General features: G+C 44.6%; 1 protein-coding gene across 1 annotated transcript in view; it reads right to left on the bottom strand.

The window, feature by feature from the left end:
- Positions 1-797: 797 nt before the first annotated feature.
- The window catches only part of NIT2 (nitrilase family, member 2), a 19944-nt gene continuing 463 nt past the window's right edge, over positions 798-20278 (bottom strand). Inside the window, exons 2-10 of the mRNA XM_010841949.1 lie at positions 15629-15747; positions 13993-14113; positions 12484-12572; positions 8012-8105; positions 7427-7501; positions 6283-6361; positions 4501-4599; positions 1597-1652; positions 798-1256 (exon numbers count right to left, since the gene is read on the bottom strand). Coding sequence (XP_010840251.1) covers positions 1165-1256; positions 1597-1652; positions 4501-4599; positions 6283-6361; positions 7427-7501; positions 8012-8105; positions 12484-12572; positions 13993-14113; positions 15629-15747 — 824 coding nt within the window. The 3' untranslated portion in view covers positions 798-1164. The remainder of the gene's footprint in view (positions 1257-1596; positions 1653-4500; positions 4600-6282; positions 6362-7426; positions 7502-8011; positions 8106-12483; positions 12573-13992; positions 14114-15628; positions 15748-20278) is intronic.

Below are 20278 nucleotides of genomic sequence, written 5' to 3'. Positions count from 1 at the left end.
TGTGTATTCATGTATTCTTTTGTTTTAAAATCTTACTTTCCAATATGGCAAATATCTCTATACATGTAAACAGCAGTGTGCTAGAGAAGACTTACACCAGCTCACAAGAGCTAATTAGACTTCCAGCGCTGTTTCAAAGTGTTAGATTGATAGCTTGAATTTGGCAGTAAGTACACCTTGGAAATTGGGAAATGCTTCCACAAAATCAACTTTCCAGACTGCTGGTTGTTAAACATCTACCAACCCATCACCAGCTATAACATACATAAAGAAAAGCTCAATGGAATTCTTCAATTTTAATTGTGTAAAAGGATTCTAAAAACCACTAAGCTAAAAACTTGACTTTATCAAGCTAAAAGTGTTCCTAGCTGCTAAGTCACTTCAGTCGTGTCCGACTGTGCGAACCCATAGACGGCAGCCTACCAGGCTCCCCCATCCCTGGGATTCTCCAGGCAAGAACACTGGAGTGGGTTGCCATTTGACTTTCAGACACTCACCCATATTAAGAGAATCTTTTGCAGCTCACACTTCAGTTGCCTTGACCAAATTATGCCACTGCCAGGGGGCTCATGTTTGAAACATTTCCCTTAAAACTGGGGAGGGGTCTTAAATCCTTAGCTCCTCCCTGAATTTGAAGAGCCCTAAGGGTGCCAGGGAGGGCAGAGCTGCCATCTTCTCTAGCAAACACCAAGGATCCATCCCACAGTTACTCACAGACCAAAAAGTGACATTAAGATAACGGCTCAAAGACCACTCACAGACCAAAATGTGACATTAAGATGCTGCTCAAAGACCAAGGTTTCTGCATAATGTATTCCAACTCCAGCAATCAAGTAAGAGGTTCACCACACAAATATACAGGTGGATCAACCATCAAGAATACCAGGATCTGATATTTTAATAACTGCTTGAGACAACTTGAATATGGAAGATTTAGAGCCACACCCGCCCTCCTCCTGTTCTTCAGTGCCAGCCCTTTTTGACCATTTTATATGGTGTGGAGAATACCAGCATCAGCCCCATCATCCCAACAGAGCTTCCCTTTTCAGGAAGGGAAAAGACTGAAATTATTTAAAAAAAAAAAAAAATTCCATTAAAGAATTCATAAGATTGTTGATTATCCTGTAGAAACATATCTTCCTGTTTCATGACATGTCGGAAACATCAGGATTTTTTGGCTTCCACTGCATAGAGGTCTGATCGCTTCTGGCTAAAAATGGGGATTTGCTGGCGAATTTCAGCCAACTTCTTCAGGTCTGCAAAAACAGAAAAGTATACCATTAGTAGATGTGATTCCTTACTTGCCAACAGGAACTTCTTCCCCAAACAGCAGAGAAACAACCAGAGCCCCAGCCAGTAATTTACTCATGGGCCTTGTCTGGAGGCACATTCAGCTTGGCACTGCCCCTGGTGTCATTTCAAACCAAACCAAGAAAACTCAGGCTGAGACAGAGCCCAGGGCTTAGCCAGAGAACCAAGGATAAATGAGGAGGGCGGGGCATAAAGGAGTCCCTCCCGGTGTTCTACAGCTGTACAATCTGGCCTCAGGGCACTTAGGGACACCAGACACCTAAACTGGGCCAGAGTGAATCTTACCTATATCTGCATACACGATCGTCTCTTCAGTGCCAGCTTTGGCAAGGACCTCCCCCCTGAAAAACACGTGGGGAGAATGAGTCAATTCCCTGATGCTTGCTGTAATTTACTATCTCTGTTCTTCTGCCCTATCTCACAGGCCAAATGGGAAGGAATCTGTTTTTAAAACAAGAAAATACAGGCATAAATTCCTATGATGCTTTTGAACTATGGTGTTGGAGAAGACTCTTGAGAGTCCCTTGGACTGCAAGGAGATCCAACCAGTCCATTCTAAAGGAGATCAGTCCTGGGTGTTTATTGGAAGGAATGATGCTAAAGCTGAAACTCCAATACTTTGGCTACCTCATGCAAAAAGCTGACTCATTGGAAAAGACCCTGATGCTGGGAAAGATTGAAGGCAGGAGGAGAAGGGGATGACAGAGGATGAGATGGTTGGATGGCATCACTGACTTGATGGACCTGAGTTTGAGTAAACTCTGGGAGTTGGTGATGAACAGGGAGGCCTGGCATGCTGCAATCCATGGGGTAGCAGAGTCAGACACAACTGATCAACTGTACTGAACTGAACCACTTAAGTAGCTGTGTGGTCTTCTGGCAAGCCATGTCGAATCTCTACTTCCTAATCTATAAAGTGGAAATATGAGCTCTGTGAGGACATAGTGAGAAAATACCTTTTATTTTTTTTTTTGAAATCTTGAAGGAAGGTACCTGTTGTGTTTGATGTTCCTTGCTCTGATAAGATATAAAACTGCTGCAAACAATGCTTCTTCAGAACAATTCCTCATAGCTATCTGAGAAGCTGTCTCTTAGGCTACAGTCCTCAGTTTGGCTTGAATAAAACTTTCCTATTCCTACTATAGATTATTTATTACTTCCACCCTGTCGTGAGTACATTCAAGAGCCCTTTCCAAGGGCAGTCTAGCTCTGTTTCTTCACACCTCCCAAGGCTGCTACATAACCCTGGAGATGGAGAGGGAAGGCTTGGGTCTGCCTGGATCTCTGGCCTCAAGTCTGTGATCCTTGGATCCCTGTGTTAATGGCTTTTGGGTTTGGAGGGAGAGATTTCAACCTTTGAGGCCTGAGTAGAAGTGGTAGAACCATGCCCCAGCAGGAACCCCACACTGGAAACAAAAACACTTCACAAAATCTGAGGAAAAGCTGACTTGGAAAACTATTTCCAGTGCTGAGTCTCTTGGCCCAAAACAGGCCTTCAAAAACATAGCTGTGGGACTTCCCTGATGGTCCACTGGTTAAGAAACTGCCTGCCAATGTGGGGAATGCGGGTTCAATCCCTGGTCCAGGAAGATCCCCACTGCTGCAGGGCAACTAAGCCCAGGTGCCACAATTACTAAGCCTGTGCTCCACAACACGAGAGCAGCCCCCACCTGCCGCAACTAGAGAAAGCCTGCGTGCAGCAACCAAGACCCAGCACAGCCAAAAATTAATCATTAATTTAAAAAAACCTTATCTGTGAAATTTTTCCAAAGCACAAAACAAAATGATCCAATACAACAAACAATCTGATATAATAATTGGTTCCATCTAGGGCCACAGATTTTTGGCACAGTAAGCTACAGGCATCATCATTAATGCTGTTTAACTGAATCCTTTTCTAGTCTCTTCTATTTTTCCCCCATTTGCCCCGGCATGCAAAGATCTCTATGTTAACCCTAGGCACCTATCACAATGACAAAAAAGCCACACAGCTCCCAACCAAATAGGGGAAATTCTGCAAAGGAAGAAATACAGGCAAATCTTAGGTAACCAACTGTGTCAAAAGCAGCCAGCCTGATGAGTAAGAGTTCACCAGGAGAACCAGCTGGGTGAGCAGAGCTGCCCACAAGGTCAGTAAGCTGATCACTAATGTCTACAGAGGAACCCAAGTCAAGTTCGAGAAAATTTTGAAGCCAACTCGATCCTTCCAGCCTTCCAATGCACCCCAGATCCTGATGTACAGGAGGCTCACTGAGAATCTCCCACTGGCCATATCTCCCAAGGCCTTCTCCACCACACACGTTCATCTGTGAGTCCTACAAAGTCAGAAGAGAGGAACTCTGGGAATCCCACAGTGACATGTAAGCCTTTGCAGCCTTGTTACTGATATGTTTATCCTGAAATTTTAGAAACACATATGTGTGTGTGTGTGTCGTAATCATACAGACATACTGAGAAGTAGTATGGAATAAATCTAAGTTCTGAATTCAAAAGTCTTGGATCCAAACACCAATTCTGGCCACTTCATCCTGTGAACTTCAAGTCTACCATCTATTAACTGGGTTAAATAAAGATAAGTCCTTGAGAGCTCAAATTGAGACAATGTGTGTGAAAGTACCATGTGAACTGTACAAATGCCGGTAAGACATGTCTATTACCATACGGCTGTGTATGTATCTGGGCAGACTTCCGTGCTGGTTTCCCTAAGTAATAGAATGCTTTACCCTCTCACAGAGGACAAGTTCACAGTTCCTCTTAATTCAACCCATCCTCCACTCTCCTCTAAGTGTTATGCAGGGAGCAAAATCCTTACCCCTCAACTCATTCCAGCCGTAGGTCCAGTGACCCAGTCTAAATTTTAACCCAAAGCCAAGAGTTTGGGAGCCTCTTTTATTAAAAAACCACCCACCTGTGACTTCTGCCTCGTTTCCAAGTTTGGTTGACAATGAACGTCACTCAGAAACTCAGAACAAGGCTGAGGCCAATCACTCAGTCAGGAGAGCTGAGCCATTTCTCTCTCGCATGGCTTTCAAGTGGAAGCTCCTCCCACAGAGAGAGCCAGTGACCTGGCAGGCCTGAGGGGAGACGGCAGCGGAGGGAGGCGCAGGACCACCCAGGAATCAGACAACCCACCTGCCCAAGCACCACCTCTCTCAGCTCAGTGAGCCTGTCCCTGCAGAGCCAACTCACCAAGGATTCACAACAGTGCTGTGTCCCCAGGCAACATAGGAGGCCTTTTCATCCCGGGCGGGAGATGCTGTGGCCACGTACACCTGATTATCAACAGCCCTGTAGTCAATGGAGAGAAAAGAGGTAAGTCATACAGTACAGATCTGAGACGTTTTTACCCTAAGTGTCCAGACCCTTCTTTCAAAAACTAGGACAGGACAGGCTAGCTCGGACATGGAAGAAACATTCAAAGCCACAGAACCCTTTCTTCAAAAAAGACCTTGCTGCACAAGCTAGTTCTCCACTGGGGCAATTTTGCCCAGCAGGGGACTTCTGCCAGTGTCTGGAGACATTTCTGACCAAGGGATAGCTACTGACATCGAGGAGTAGAAGTCAGGGGTGCTGCAAACATCCTGCAACACAGAGGACGGCGCCCACAACAAAGAGCCATTTCCTCCAACGTGTCAATAGCACCACAGTGAGAAACTCTGGCCTGAGCCAACCTGTAACAGGTAAAGAGCAGAGCTTCTCTGGTTCATGCAACCCAGGTGACCAGAGAGAATGGACTGGCCTCGCTGGAACAACACCCCGGGCAGGGCTACAGGGCCCTTCCATGCCAATGGGGCAGTCCCATCACCTCAAATTAGGCAAGATCTAGGAACCGGATGATAGCACGGCTGCACCAAGCCACCTGACCCACAGCCCTCTGGGCTCAAACAACAGATGCGTGCCAGGTCATCCCAGGCTCTCTCCAGCTTTTCCTGCTTTCAACAAAGCAGCATTTATTAATACTCATGGGATCACATACCCCTACCACCTTCCATCATGCAACCAGCCAAACACTCCTACATCCCCTTCCAATAAAAATCACTGTCATCTCCAGATGTGAGCACAGTGGCCATCCCTGGGCAGAGAGAGGAGAGTACTGACTGAGAAGGAGAAAAGGGGAGCATTCCAAGGGGCTAGAAATGTTCTAGATTTGATCCTGATCAGAGGTGAATCCATATGTAAAAATTCACTGATCTGTAAACTTAAAACTAGTACACTTTTCTGTAAGTATATAATACCGCAATTTAAAAAAATCTTTTCATGAACAACCCGTCATTTCTGAGCAGCATTTCATGGTTTGCAGAGCACTTCACAGTCATATTCCTGTTCCCTTCTATGTTACACCCACCTCTGCTATTTGCCCTTCACCACTCCTCGGGCGACTAAGGAAACAGTAACTGTCCCATGCGCAGCGCTCAGAACTTAGACGTTAGAAGAACAAGAACTTATCACAAGTGTCTTGGCAGAGTACCAAGACTAGCAGGAAACTCTGGAGGATGGAGGAGGATAAGCACCCATCTACACAGCACAAGGACTGCTGAGTGTGACCACAAGTCTCTCCAGGCTGTCAGACTAAAGAACCCTTGCCTTTGCCTTGGCTCCAGCCATGTATACTCCATGGGTCTCCAATTTTCTGTAAAACCTTCTGGCAACTCTATCAGAGACAGAAATTCTTATCTGAACACAGGAAAATCAAATCACTGCCCACCTGATGGGTGAATGCTTGAGCATTCCAGTGAATGCTCCTGGAAATGCAGACATCAGTCCTCAAAATCCACAAAGCTGGTGCTGTGGCTTCTGAGGAGCCCACAGCAGAAGCCCTCCTTTCAGACTGGAAGACAAAGAGTCACCTTTGGGAACTGCCTCTGGGTGCCAGGGCAGCCTGAGTCAGAGGCAGCATTCCATACGGGGAAGGCTGATGCTTCCACCAAACCACAAACGTTTTCGCAGAGAAACACGGAGATGCTTTCTTACCGGCCTCGCTGAAGCAACTCCCAGTGGGCTGGCCCGGTGGTCAGATTAAAAGCTCCAGGATATACCAATAGCTGGCAGCCTTGGGGCAAGAAAAGCCAAAGAAGAGGGATGCAGGTGGACACCCAACCACATTAGCCCTCCCTCTGCTCCTTACCTAGTGGGGACCAAACTCAAACTCCCCCAACGTGAATAGATTCATCAGTGTTACAGATGGCTGTGAATTCCTCTAGAGACACACACGCAACACACACACACAAGTACAGTGATCCTGACAACCACTTTTCAAGCAAAGGTGACTTTGCTTGAAAAACATGGAGAATCTGTCATTCAGACTTCTCTCAGCACCATGTGGACAGCTCCCAGGGTCAAGGACCATGTTTTGTGATGTTCATCAACTGAAAGGAGAAGACTAATTGCTCTACTTCTTCCAGCTAAGACTCAACTGAAACAGCCAACCTGGAGCCCTTGCGCCTCCACCTTTTGCTGAGCAGGGTGTCAAACCGTCTGCACCCACTTCACTTTATAGTGACAGACAAACTAGAGTCAGAGTACCTCTGGCAGTCTAGTAAGGATGCTAGTATTGTTGAGTATCATAAGAGGATCTTCGTAAGTTCTCTGTCTGTAATCCTCACACCTTTCCTATGAGAAAACTGAGACCCACAGTTCTCCAGAGATTAATTTACCCAAAGCACTGTGCCAATTAAGGGGCAGAGCTGGAACCAGAACCCAGGGCTTCTCATCTGACTTGTGCTTCTCGGTCGGCAGGATGGTCCTCTGGACCACAGTGGCGCTGACTGCCTTTTTGCTGTTCCCAAAATCTAGGGCTAGTGAGTGGTGCAAGCCATGTGCAGGCAGACCTACTACTGGGGCCCCAGTGCCTCTCCAAACACAGCGGCCGGAAGGGCTCCAACGGCGGAGCGGACGTTTAGTTTAGGAATGTGGCTCCTGCCTTAGCTGTGTGGTGTGTTAAACTACAACCTCCAGAAAACCACACTGCCCATTCCCAGAAGTAGTCTGAGAACTCACACAGACGCGGAGCTTAAGACCTCCTCCAGGTTTTCTGACCAATGATCCCCTCCACCCACAAAGCCCAGAGCCAATCAATCTCCGAGCATCTACATGACCTAACCCAAGGCGGCCTCACCTCTCTGTGCATAGATCTGCGCCAGCTCTGCGAAGCGGATGTCATAGCAGATACCCAGGCCCACCCTGCAGTAAGCTGTTCTCCAAACAGAAAATGTACAAAGTTAATCTCCTGAAGCAGGTGCGGCCAGGGAGAGTCTCCAAGATCCAATGGTCACAGGACACTGACGGGAGTACATTCACGCAGGGCCCGTGGACAGAGAACATGTAAGTTTGCTCCTGCGTGGATTCTGCCTCGTGAGAACATCATTTACATCAGTAGAGCAGAAATGAGAAATTCACTCTAATTATTAATAAATGTTTCTTAGCTAAGTGGGAGGTGTTCAGTCATGGCCTAATAGGTACAGGCTGGAAGCTATCACACTAATAAAGGCTGTGACCACTGGAAAAGCACAATCATGTCAAACCCTTAGTTCTCCATTAAATCCCCCACTTTCTAGATCTCTGACCGTTCTCCGCCCTTCTCCCCCTGGCCTTCCAGACAGGTTTTGTAAAGAAGTTGGAAAGCAACATCATGAAAAACAAAGGACTACCTGATCCTCCTCTACTGGTACTGCTAGAAGAGGTGAATTTATCTGGTACGTACGAGTATCAAACAAGGAGAAACTATCACCAGGACTCAATGTTTCAGATTCTTGAAATGTGATTTTCCCAGGAACATCAATGTCAAACAGATGGAGCTGCATCACAAAGAAAGGATTTGGTTACCTCCTTTCCAGCAGGGCTCATGGCAGTAATAACACACACCTTTCCATGGCCAGCCAAGGGGGTGTTCTAAGATCACTTGTACAAAGGGCAGCGCCAACCTGCCCACAACCCACCCCACAAGATGCTGACATCCTATGAAAATGACTTCTAACACAGGGAACTGGAGAAATGCTGCTATAGTTTGTACGATCCTTCTTCCCTTGGTGGTGTGCAGATCAACGTCTAGATTTCTTATGGAAAGTAATTTATATGCCGCTTTTTTTACTCAATATAAATGCTAAATGAAGACTTCTCAGAATCAGAATCAAACTGACACATTGGCAAGGAGAGGTAGAGAGTGGGCGAGTGATCAAAAATAGGTAGTTCTCCAAACCCAATGCAGCAATATATTAAAAAGTAACTTCCAAATTGGATTTATTCAAAGAAAACAAATGTGACTGAACATTTGAAAAACCAAAGTGACTTACCACATGAACATAATAAGGGAGAATAGTCACATGATCATCCTAAGAGGTGTATAATGAGCATTTGGTAAATTTCTACATCCATTCTTATTTAAGCCTGGCACACTGCAGTCTATGGGGTCAGAGAGTTGGACACGACTGAGTCACTGAACAACATTCTAATTTAAAAAATAAAAGAGAAAAACTCTTCTAGGATGGGAACCCCTTTAATAAAGAGAATCTGCAAAAAAAAAAAAAATCTAAAGAAACCTATTTAAAGGTGAAACATTAAAACCCTTCTCCTGTTGAGATCAGAAACAAGGTAAGTATACCTGCTATTCAACACTGTACCAGAGGTCCTAACCAAAGCAATAAGGTGAAGGAAAAGAATACAAAGGGTAAAGATTAGAAAGAAAAAATTAAAAGCCATTATTCTCAGATAATTGTGTACCTAAGGAATGTCAAAGGACATACACAGGTGAATTATTAGAATGAATGAGTTTAAGCAAAGGTATTATATACAAGGTCAATATTTTAAAAATGTGCTGTACGTCTATATACTAGCAAGAATCAGAAAATGAAAGGACATCAGAAATACCGTTTAGGAATAAATCTAGTAAATGATATAAGACTATATCCAAAAAACTATCTAAAAAACTTTGAGAGAAATTAAAGAAAGCCTAAGAAAATGCAAAGAGAAATATATTCATGAACTGGAAAACTCAATTGTCATAGCCCAGTGCTGGGTCTGTTTCCAGTCACGGCAGAGTGGCTCCTAAAGGACCAGCTTTCTCACAGGTAACCCTGAGCTCTGGACAAAACAAAACAAAAAATACAACTACTTAAAAGCACTTGACAATAATCAAAATCAGGCAAAAATTAGAGAGAAGTCAACTTCTGGAAGACAGGACCTAGTGCTGGGTGTTTCCCACTTGTTTACAACTTTCATTTGGAAGCAAGGCCCCAGCTGTGGCTGCGAGTGGTGGTCACAACTACCCACCAACACACCAGCCAAGGAATCAAAGGACAGAGCTTCACAGCAGCTGGAAAGTGAGGGGGAACACTGAAAAGGAGAAAGCAGAAGAAGAGCCCTACATTTTACATATAAAACCTGTCCAAATCCCTGACTAAGCAATGCACTAAAGATGTGTGGGGCAGACTCTGAGCAGCCCAGCTAAAGCTAACTTTACAACAGGCAGAGCAGCTGTGGTTGCCACCCACCTCACCAAGGAAGAGTCTGGTCTGTGAGTATGCCCCAACTACCTACCTGCTCAAATAAAACACTCAACACTTTTCGGGCGAACGCAACAGAAGTTAGAGTCTCAACAACATATAATCCAATATACAATCCAAAAAACTGGACACACAAAGGTATGTGTGTCCCAAACTCTTGGAGAAAAAGCAGCAATGGAGCAGACCCAGGAAGACCCAGATGTGATCACTACCAAAGACAACAAAGCAGCTACTGAAACTAACCTCAGGAAAGTAAAGAAATAGATGCTCTTAACAAATAAACAAAGAGGAAACACAGTAGAGAATAAAAGCTGTAAAAAGAGAATGAAATAAAAATTTGAGAAATGAAAAATCCAACATCTGAAATTTTTAAAAATTCCACTGGATTACAGGAGAAGGGAGATTACAGAAGCCTCAGTGAACATAAAAAATCAATGGAAAACATGCAATCTGAAAAAGACAAAATTTTTGTTTGAAAAATAAAAATAAAAAACCACAGCCTTGGTGACCGAGTTTGGTGAACAGTATCCAAATTGGAGTCCCATAAGAAGAGAATGGGACAGAAAAATATTTAAATTTCTTGAATATTTCATTCTAACAATCTCTGCCTTTTAACTAGAGTGGTCACTCTATATTTAATGCTCCCAAGTTTCCCAACTACAGCGAGAAACTAAATTTACAGATTAAAGAAACACAAAGCAGGACAAATACAAAAAAAAAAAACCTCGTATCAGGAATATAAGAGTCAAAATTCTGAGAACCAAAGATTATGAAAAAACCTTGAAGGCAGGGAGAGAAAAACATGAATTACATGCAGGAGAACAATACAAATTACCACTTACTTCATGAGTGTGTGCATGCTCGGTTGCTTCAGTCATATCTGACTCTTTGTAGCCCCATGGACTGCAGCCCACCAGGCTCCTCTGTCCATGGGATTCTCTAGGCAAGAGTACTGGAGTCGGTCACCATGCCCTCCTCTGGGGGATCTTCCCAACCCAGGGATCAAACCAACATCTCCTGCACTGGCAAGCGGATTCTTTTACCCAGGGGTTAGTAGGGAACCCCTACTAACTTTGTATCAGGGGGAAAAAAAGAGGCTAGAAGATAAGTGAATAATGAATAATGTCTCTCAAACATGTGAGGAAAAAAAGAAAAGTGTCAACCCAGAATTCTATTCCACCAAAAACATCTTTTAAGAATGAAGGCAGAGACTCCCTGCCGGTCCAGTGACTAAGACTGCCCCTTCCACTGCAGGGGGCAGGGGTTCGACCCCTGGTCAGGGAGCTAAAACCCCACATGCCTTTTGGCCAAAAGACCAAAACATAAGCAACAGAAGCTATACTGCAACAAATTCAAAAAGATTTTAAAAAACAGTCCACATCAAAAATATCTTTTAAAAAATGGCAAAGTAAAGATATATTCATAAATAAAGCTAAGAGAATTCATATCTAGCAGATGCTCACTTCAAAATGCTAAAGGAGGTCTTTTTGTTTGATGGTAAACATACCAGACAGAACTAAGGTCTTCAGGAAGAAAAGAAAATAACCAGAAATGGTAAACGGTGAGGTAAACATGAAATATTTCTCTTAATTTCTTTAAAATACAAGTGACTACTGAAATTAAAAATTAGTATTTTGTGGTATTTATAATGTATATAGATGCAATATGCATGACAACCACAGCATAAAGAATGGACCGATACAACTGCAAGGTTCTTAAATTTCACATGAAGAAACAGATTATTAACTAAGAAGCCTATGACAAGATAAAGTGTGTATACTGTAATTCTTAGGGCAACAACTTAGGGAAAAAAAAGCAAACTACTACTCAACTCAAAAGAATGCAGGCAAGAGGAACAAAGGGAAACAGTAATTCAATGTCTACGTGCTTAAAATCCAATCATAGCAATAATTACATTAAATATAGAGTGACCACTCCAGTGAAAAGGCAAAGATTGTCAGAATGAAAAAAAGCAAGACCCAACTACATGCTGTCTGCAAAAGAGGCATTTATATATAAAGAGACATACAGACTGAAAATAAAAGATTAGAAAAAGATGTACCAAACAGTAATTAGAAGAAGGCTACAGTGGCTTTACTAATATCAGAGATAAACGTCAAGACAATCAGTATACCAGAAAAAAAGGACATATCATAATGAGAAAAGGATCAATTTACCAAGAAGACTTAACAATCCTAAGTGTATATGCATGCATTACCACTGCAAAGATATCAACTCTCCCCAAAGTGATCACTATATGTTTGAAGTGAAGTGAAGTCGCTCAGTGGTGTCCAACTCTTTGCGACCCCATGGACTATAGCATACTATGCTCCTCTGTCCATGAGATTTTCCAGGCAAGAGTACTGGAGTGGGTTGCCATTTCATTCTCCAGAGGATCTTCCTAACCCAGGGATCGAACCCAGGTCTCCCACACTGTAGGCAGACACTTACCATCTGAGCCACCAGGGATACCATCCTAACCCAAATTCTTGTAGGTTTTTCCTTGACCAAAATTGATAGGCTGAGTCTACAATTTATATCAGCAGGCCAATAGCCAGGTATAACCACCTGTGCCAACTAATCCAATGCCTGGTGTGTGTACCACAGGATGGGTACTGGGAACTTCAGAGCAAATTCTCAAGAGGCAGTGAGAATTGCCACATTCTCTACTGACCTTTCTGTGCTTTACCAGTAAAGTTCCATCAGGCCCAAACACGGCGCAGGTGTTATATAATTTCCCAGCATCCTTTTCAGGAATGGACCCTTTTGTTGAGAAAGAAACACAGAAAGAGACACAGAGAGACAAAGAAAACATTCTGAATGAAGCATTCTTTTATAACAGGACAAAGGCTTGTTACAGTTTACCATCTTCTCCGGTCCAACAGTAAAGTTTACTGTCTCCTAAGGGTTATTTAATCATGATTCTTTTCTTCTTGAATACGATTTTTCAGAGACCAATTTCAGAGTGTGGGTGAAATGTAATTAAGTCAGAGGCCAAAGAAAGGTTTCAAAACTAATCAAACTATTTTTCAATTCAGCTTTGCTCTTGAGCAACACTTAACCTGAAGCATTAGTGCAACATAGGGAATTCACAGTTGCGCAACTTAAATCCGCCAGGTCCTGCAACATAACTGTATCCAAAAAGGCCTTGAGGTGGGAAGGTATGCCAGTCTTTTCATCACTAAATATGGTGCCTGTAGTTCTATCTCTGCTCTGTCCTCTTTTCTCCACCCCTTATTTATTTCTAATTCTCACTGTATCAGAATACAGAAATAATTTTATTGCATTAAAGAGTTTTACTGTATTTTTATGTAAACAAATAAAACATTTTTATTTAAACAAGCCACATAAATAAAGCTACTTTTAAAAAATTATAGTTGATTTATAATATTACACTAGTTTCAGACATGCAACATGATTCAATCTTTTTTTAGGTTGCACTCAATTTAAGATTATTACAAAACAATGGTTTTATTTCTCTGTGCTGCACAATATATCCTTGTTACTTATTTATTTTATACATAGTTGTTTCGATCTTGTCCCATCCCTAACTCCCCCTCCCCTCGTCCCTCTCCCCACAGTAGCCACGAGTTTGTTCTGTGAGTCTGTTTCTCTTTTATTACATACATTCGTTTGTTTTCTTGTTTTAGATCCTACATGTAAATGACAGCATAAAGAATTTGTCTTTCTCTGACTTACTTCACTAAGCCTAAAACTCTAAGCTACCTTTGATGTCAGCGGTCTCTTTCTGGGGGAAATAAAAAGAAAGTCTTAACACTGTATTAAAGACTTTCAGATATAGAGTCTCCTTCCACATTTCCACCTGCCCTTGTACCCCCAGAGAAAATTTTCAGCAATTTGGTGTGTGTCCTTGTACAATATTCACTATGCCTTAATATATAAATACATATAAAAATATACATATAAAATATATAAACATATAAACATACACAGTCTTTTATGTGGATCATTAATCTATAGGGAAGGACCTGTTCATTTCATACCAAACTTGCTCTTTTTCCACCAAACAAAGTGTGTCTTGAAGATCCTTCCACAATCCTGCATAGACAGATCTACCTCATTGTTTTCTATAGCTAATTTGTATTCCATGGTTCAAATGTAACAATAGTTTCTCAGATGTTTTTAATGTTTAGGCCATTACACCTTGAGGGTAGGAAGTTACCTCCAATGACATACACGCTGCACTCCTTTGCCACTTCAGAAAGCTTCTGTGTGGAGTCACCAGGAATTTTCTCTGCATAATCAGGAAAATATTTTGTGCCATATGGAGAATTAAAGCATTCCTACAATAATGTTGGAAGAGAAAAAAGATGCGGGGGGGAAGCCGACTTATTTTAAAGTTCTGCTGTAAAAAGACATAGTTCTCAAAGAGGTAAAAAAATACAACTGATAAGAAAAACACAGACATCTTAGGGTAAAGAGCCTGTGGCCACAGACAGGATTCGGCCCCAGGCTCAGATGGGGCTGGAGTCAGTGTGCTCAACCGGATGCTGGTCACCTTGGCAAAAAGCTGCACTTGTCTCTCCCTGAGTCCACAGAACCACGCCTCCACAGCGTCGGGCACCCGGGACCCACTACCACTGGGCTTGCTCACAGGATTGGGGGTGTTAAGATGAATCCAGACTCTCAAAACTATATTATTAGCTATGTAAAGCAATAAAGCCTATGTTTTTCAAAAATACAGAAGCCGTGAAACCCACCGAGGTTAAGACATTTCCTCACGTACACGGGATACACGAGGGATGTTTCTAAGCTCCCTTCCAGTGCCACCATTCTGATCCTGCAAACTCTCTCACTCCCCTGAATGTGTCTCAACAGCTCTGTGATAAAAGAAAACTCATGCATTTCACCTCCAGTTCATTCATTTACATTCACTGAGACTGCCTGTCTGTGCTAGGAAACTCAAGATCGAGGATCACCAACTTGTAGAAGATACTTTAGCAGGGGACACATGCAGAATTCAAGTGCTTTCACTCCTGGCTTTTAGGCTCTGACCCCCAGCAGCCTAAACCGACAAGAGGCCATGACTGGATACAAGGAGAGATGAGTCCCATGACTGGAGTGACATTAAGATCTCAAGTGCCCCTGCTGAAGACTCCTACTCACTGGCCTCCCTGGTAAATGGCCCAGAGCCTAGAATATCAATACAAGCTAGCCCTGAAGAGTCTCCAGGGCTTGCTGAGGGCTGCCCCCACCCCACCGCGAGGTCGGGGACGGTCAGGAATAGTTCCACCACTCACCCCTGCAGGCCTCTGCCAGCAGAAGGGGCCGATAGGTGCATCTTCTGACCAATGTGGGACTGTCCATGGGGCTGACCCTGTACTTGTTGACAAACAAATGTGGCCCCATCTTCAGCTGATTCTATCTTAAACAGGTCACCTAGCACACTGATGCAGCATCCTTTGGCTCACTACATACTACAGGCTTCCTAAGTGTTTAACAATTTTCAACAATGTTTTTAAAATGTCGGAAGCTCAGCGCTAAAATCAATGTTCTGGTCTCGTGAAGACTAGACTATGCAAGCAGAGAAGGTAAGGGCCTGAGGCACTGAGTATTTTGGATTTAGGTAAGTCCCTCTGACTCCTGGGCTTCTGAACTGAGCAGGTGAACTAAAGTTAAAGACCTGTCACCAAGCTGGCACGTCCTATCACAAAGACCCTTGCTAGGTCATCTTCCATACAGATGAGGAACCATCCTGGGGTCCAAAGGGACCCTGCTGGCCCCTAAGACCCAGAATGAGCAGACACCACACTACCGGGACAACAGTGCTCAGAAAGGGGTGGCCACCCCAGACTTACTGGCAGGGAGACTATCTGGGCTCCTTGCTTCGATGCCTCCCGGATGAGGCCACAGGCTCGAGTGAGGTTCTCTGACTTGATGGAAGAAACCTGAAGCTGGATGAGGGCCAAGCGGAAAGCTGAGGAGGAAGATAAAAGAGAGGAGCGGTCAGAAGATCTGACTGCTGACTCAGATAGAGCAGCTGTTTTTAATGGAGGGTAAGTCAGACCCCCAAGACATGTGGCAGTGTCTAGAGACACTACTAATGGTCACGACTGCTGGTGTGCTACTGGCATTTAGTGGGCAGAGGTCAGGGACACTGCCAAACATGCCACAAGGCATACGACAATCCCTGATGACAAAGAATTATCCACCCTGGGTTGGAAAGATTCCTTGGAGGAGGGCAGGGCATCTCACTCCAGTATTCTTGCCTGGAGAATCCCATGAACAGAGGAGCCTGGCAGGCTACGGTCCATAGGGTTGCAAGGAGTCAGACACAACTTACTGACTAAAACAACAGCAGCAAATGTCAACAATGCTGGGGTTGAACAACCTTGAGACAGAGCCATAGTGTGAGCAAAGCCTGCTCCAGGCACAAGAATCTGAAGTGAAGCCAGCAGGGCCAGCCTCTCCCTTAGGAGAGAGGAGACTGGGCTTGACTAGGGAACTATCTCTTATCATGCGACCTCAGGCCCCAGTCCATTCTCAGCCAGGTGCTGAGCACCTTCCAGCACAGCAGGTGAAGTCTCTCTGGCAGTCCCCGCCCCACCGTGAGCCAGAAGGAAGCAGACACACCTAGCTCAGCTTCCCCATCGCCAGCTGGGACACAGTGCACTGGTCCAGCCACTGGGGGACGGGGAGGCTGGCAGCCGATGGGCTGCACATGTGCCACAGAGAGGAACCCTGGGAGGACCTGCACTCACCCCACGAATCTCCCGGTGCCCAGAGGAGCACACCATTAAGTAGCAAATGAAACATACCACGAGAGACTGAAACACTGTGGAAGGAAAACCAAACAGCACTTCTTCCTGCTGTCTGAACAAGGGGCCCCACATTTTCATTGGAGACTGAGTCCCACAAATCACACAACCAGCCCCGCCAAGCAAACCTGCTGTCAGCCTTGGGGCAAGAAGGTCACCGGTTCCTCCAGGCTTATTTCTTTCTTGAGGTTGTCACCACATCCGACACTTGCTTTTCCTGTAGAGCTCTCTTAGCCCTTGCCATAATCATCTTTACTGGTTAATAGTCCTCTAGATAAATTTTTTCCTGTTCAACTGACTAGTGTGGTTTCCAAGTCCCGCCTGGACACTTACTGACACAGTTTCTGCTTGTGGTCTTGATAGAAGGCTACATTAAAGGTTCCCAACCATGTCATAACCCACAAAGCTCTGCAAAACTTCTGAAATTATCTGGAAATTAATTGGCCTGGCCTTGCTTCCCTACCCCAACTCTGCTGTAGAGTCTAAAATTCCACCCTTAGTGACTTCTCTCTCTGGGTGTTTCTCCTGCACCTGTAAAAACGTCCCCAGAGAAGCAACATTGACAGACCCTGGCCTTTGATGAAGACCTGTTTGGCTCGGGGTTAATCCTAAAAATAGGAAAACTAGATGTCCATTCCTTCTTGTTGTTGTTGTCATTCAGTCGCTCAGTCTTGTCCAACTCTTTGCAAACCCATGCACTGCAGCACGCCAGGCTTCTCTGTCCATCACCAACTCCCAGAGCTTGCTCAAACTCATGTCCATTGAGTCAGTGATGCCACCCAGCCATCTCATCCTCTGTCGTTCCCTTCTCCTCCTGCCTTCAATCTTTTCCAGCACCAGGGTCTTTTCCAGTGAGTCAGCTCTTCACATCAGGTGGCCAAAGTATTAGAGCTTCAGCCTCAGCATCAGTCCTTCCAATGAATATTCAGGATTGATTTCCTTTAGGATGGACTGGTTTGATCTCCTTGTAGTCCACAGGACTCTCAAGAGTCTTCTTCAAAACCACAGTTCACAAGCATCAATTCTTAGGCACTCAGCCTTCTTTATGGTCCAACTATCAAATCCATGCATAACTACTGGAAAAACCATAACTCTGACTATTTGGATGTTTGTTGGCAAAGTAATGTCTCTGTTTTTTAACATGCTAAGTTTGTCATACCTTTTTTTCCAAGGAGCAAGCGTCTTTTAATTTCATGGCTGCAGTCACCATCTGTGGTGCTTTTGCAGCCCAAGAAAATAAAGTCTGTCACTGTTTCCATTGTTTCCCCATTTATTTGCCATGAACTGATGGGGCTGGATGCCATGATCATAGTTTTTTGAATGCTGAGTTTTAAATCAATTTTTTCACTCTCCTCTTTCACCTTCATCAACAGGCTCTTTAGTTTCTCTTCGCTTTCTGCCATAAGGGTGTTATCATCTGCATATCTGAGGTTATTGATACTTCTCCCAGCAATCTTGATTCCAACTTCTGCTTCATCCAGCCCAGCATTTTGCATGAGGTACTCTGCATAGAAGTTAAATAAGCAGGGTGACAATATACAGCCTTGATGTCCATTCCTTGGTTTCTCCTAAATACAATGAGAAGAACTAAACTGAACCTGGAACGCAGCTTGTCAAATAGTTTTAAAGAATGGATGAAAACAAAAGCTGGGATGATTACTTTGGGGCAAACAGCCTGAGCTGTCACCAGAACATCACAGAACATCCCATCAAGTCTCCACTGTAACGGAGAGGTGGGGCTTTGTCTCCGCTTCTGAGGGAGGGTAAGCTGAGATCCCCCAGGGCTCTCTGATGGCTTCTTCTCCCCGCTCCCACCCGGGAAGGAAGCTGTCCAGGACCAGGGTGGGGACTGGTTGACATCGTGCAAAACAACCACTCCATAGAGGGGCCGAGGCAGGACAGTTCCACGGCTGGGGAGTTCCTTGAGGTAGAGGATGAGATACAAGTCACTTCATCTCAACTGCAAATGAACACACTTCTCATTTTCAGGTCCCTAGTGGTAGTTAGTCACTCAGTAGTGCCCATCTCTTTGCGACACCCACAGACTATAGCCCGCCAGGGTCCTCTGTCCATGGGATTTTCCAGGCAACAATACTGGAGTGGGTTGCCATTTCCTTCTCCAGAGGATCTTCCCACCCAGGGACTGAACCTAAGTTTCCTGCATTACAAGCAGATACTTTACCATCTGAGCTACAGGGAAGTCATCAGGCCCCTGGCTATACTATACTAATCCTTGATTGTTAGATTACAATGAATAGTTCATGTCCCTGGCTATACTAATATTCACTGTAATCTAACAATCAAGGACTCACCAAGGGGAAGGATAAATATCTTAAGCGAAGAGACCAACAGGGAAACAGCATAGGGAACGTGCAGGTCTTTTACACATATAAGCATCTGTGGGTTATCGTTAGCAGTATTTTGTAGATGAATAAATAAGAGGCTTGCAGACGGAAAGGTGCAAGAAACCAGTCCAAAAAGTAACTGGCACAGCCACAATCAAGCCAAAATCTGGACTGCAGACAAGAGGGGCACCATGTTTGTTTCTGGGTGGGTGGGGGAAGTCAGGTAACTTGAAAACACTCCTCAACGGAGTCAGATCAACGCTGCCCTCAACCCTACCAAGAACCACACCTCTTAAGTTCATTAGTCTCTTCTGAAAGATACAGTCACACTCAGAAGGAGGTGTGTAAAAGGACTTCTATACTCCAATCCTGGAGGTTCACTCAGGCACCAGCTTGCACTGCACTCCAGGATGTTGAAATGAAAAACAGAGAGCACTTCCACAAACACTATCACCTTGAGAGAGCCTCACAAGACCTCAGTAGGAACAGTTTATGTTCATTTTAAAGAAGGGAAACTGAGGTCCCAAGCGATCAAATGACCTGTTGACATGGGCTGCGCCAACCCTGTAATAATCCAGGTCTCCAGACTTTTTAAGCCCAGAGCACTCTACTGCCTCGTGTAAAAGAATCAGGCACAGACTTGGGAACACGGCCAGAACCTCATCCCTGGGGCTGATCCTGAGTGGGGATGTGTAAGCAGCACGTGACACATGCGTGCTCAGCTGTGTCCGACCCTATGGACCCCATGGACTGTAGCCCACAAGGCTCCTCTGTCCCTGGGATTTCCCAGGCAAGAATACTGAAGTGAGTTGCCATTTCCTTCTCCAGGGGATCTTTTCCACCCAGGGATCAAACCTGCTTCTCCTACATAGGCAGGTGGATTCTTTTACCACTGAGCCACCTGGGAAGCCCCCAAGAAACATGTTAATACCTAACCTGAAAGTTCAAGGTCCAGGTGCAGAAACAAACTGCCCGTTTTTGTTGTTGTTCAAGAGAAGGCAGCATTTCCCAGTGGGTGTGAGGGGGGCGCACTGTGGAGCAAATTAACGAGTTCACTTACCACACAAGCCCCAGTCAAAGCAAACACGTGCTTCATTTTCACCTGACAGGGCTCAAACCACAAATAATCAGGGTTGGTACCTTTGCAAAACCCAAGTTCAAACCAATCTAAAACTAGCAGCAACCTCCAAGAATCCCACGGGACAGACTCTCCCACTTGAGGTATCATAAATACTGAAAGCTTTAGTGAAAATGCACAGTCTTCGGGTAGTGGAGCGGGGGTGGCGGTAGGGAATAGGAAAGACCACCAGGGAGGGTGCGGAATTTGCATTTGCAATAAGCACCC

The sequence above is a fragment of the Bison bison genome, unplaced genomic scaffold (assembly GCF_000754665.1).
Source record: "Bison bison bison isolate TAMUID 2011002044 unplaced genomic scaffold, Bison_UMD1.0 scf7180017864168, whole genome shotgun sequence".
NCBI classification, from domain to species: Eukaryota; Metazoa; Chordata; class Mammalia; order Artiodactyla; family Bovidae; genus Bison; species Bison bison.
Note: the sequence above shows the minus strand (reverse complement) of the source record. Positions and strands in the feature narration are given on the sequence as shown.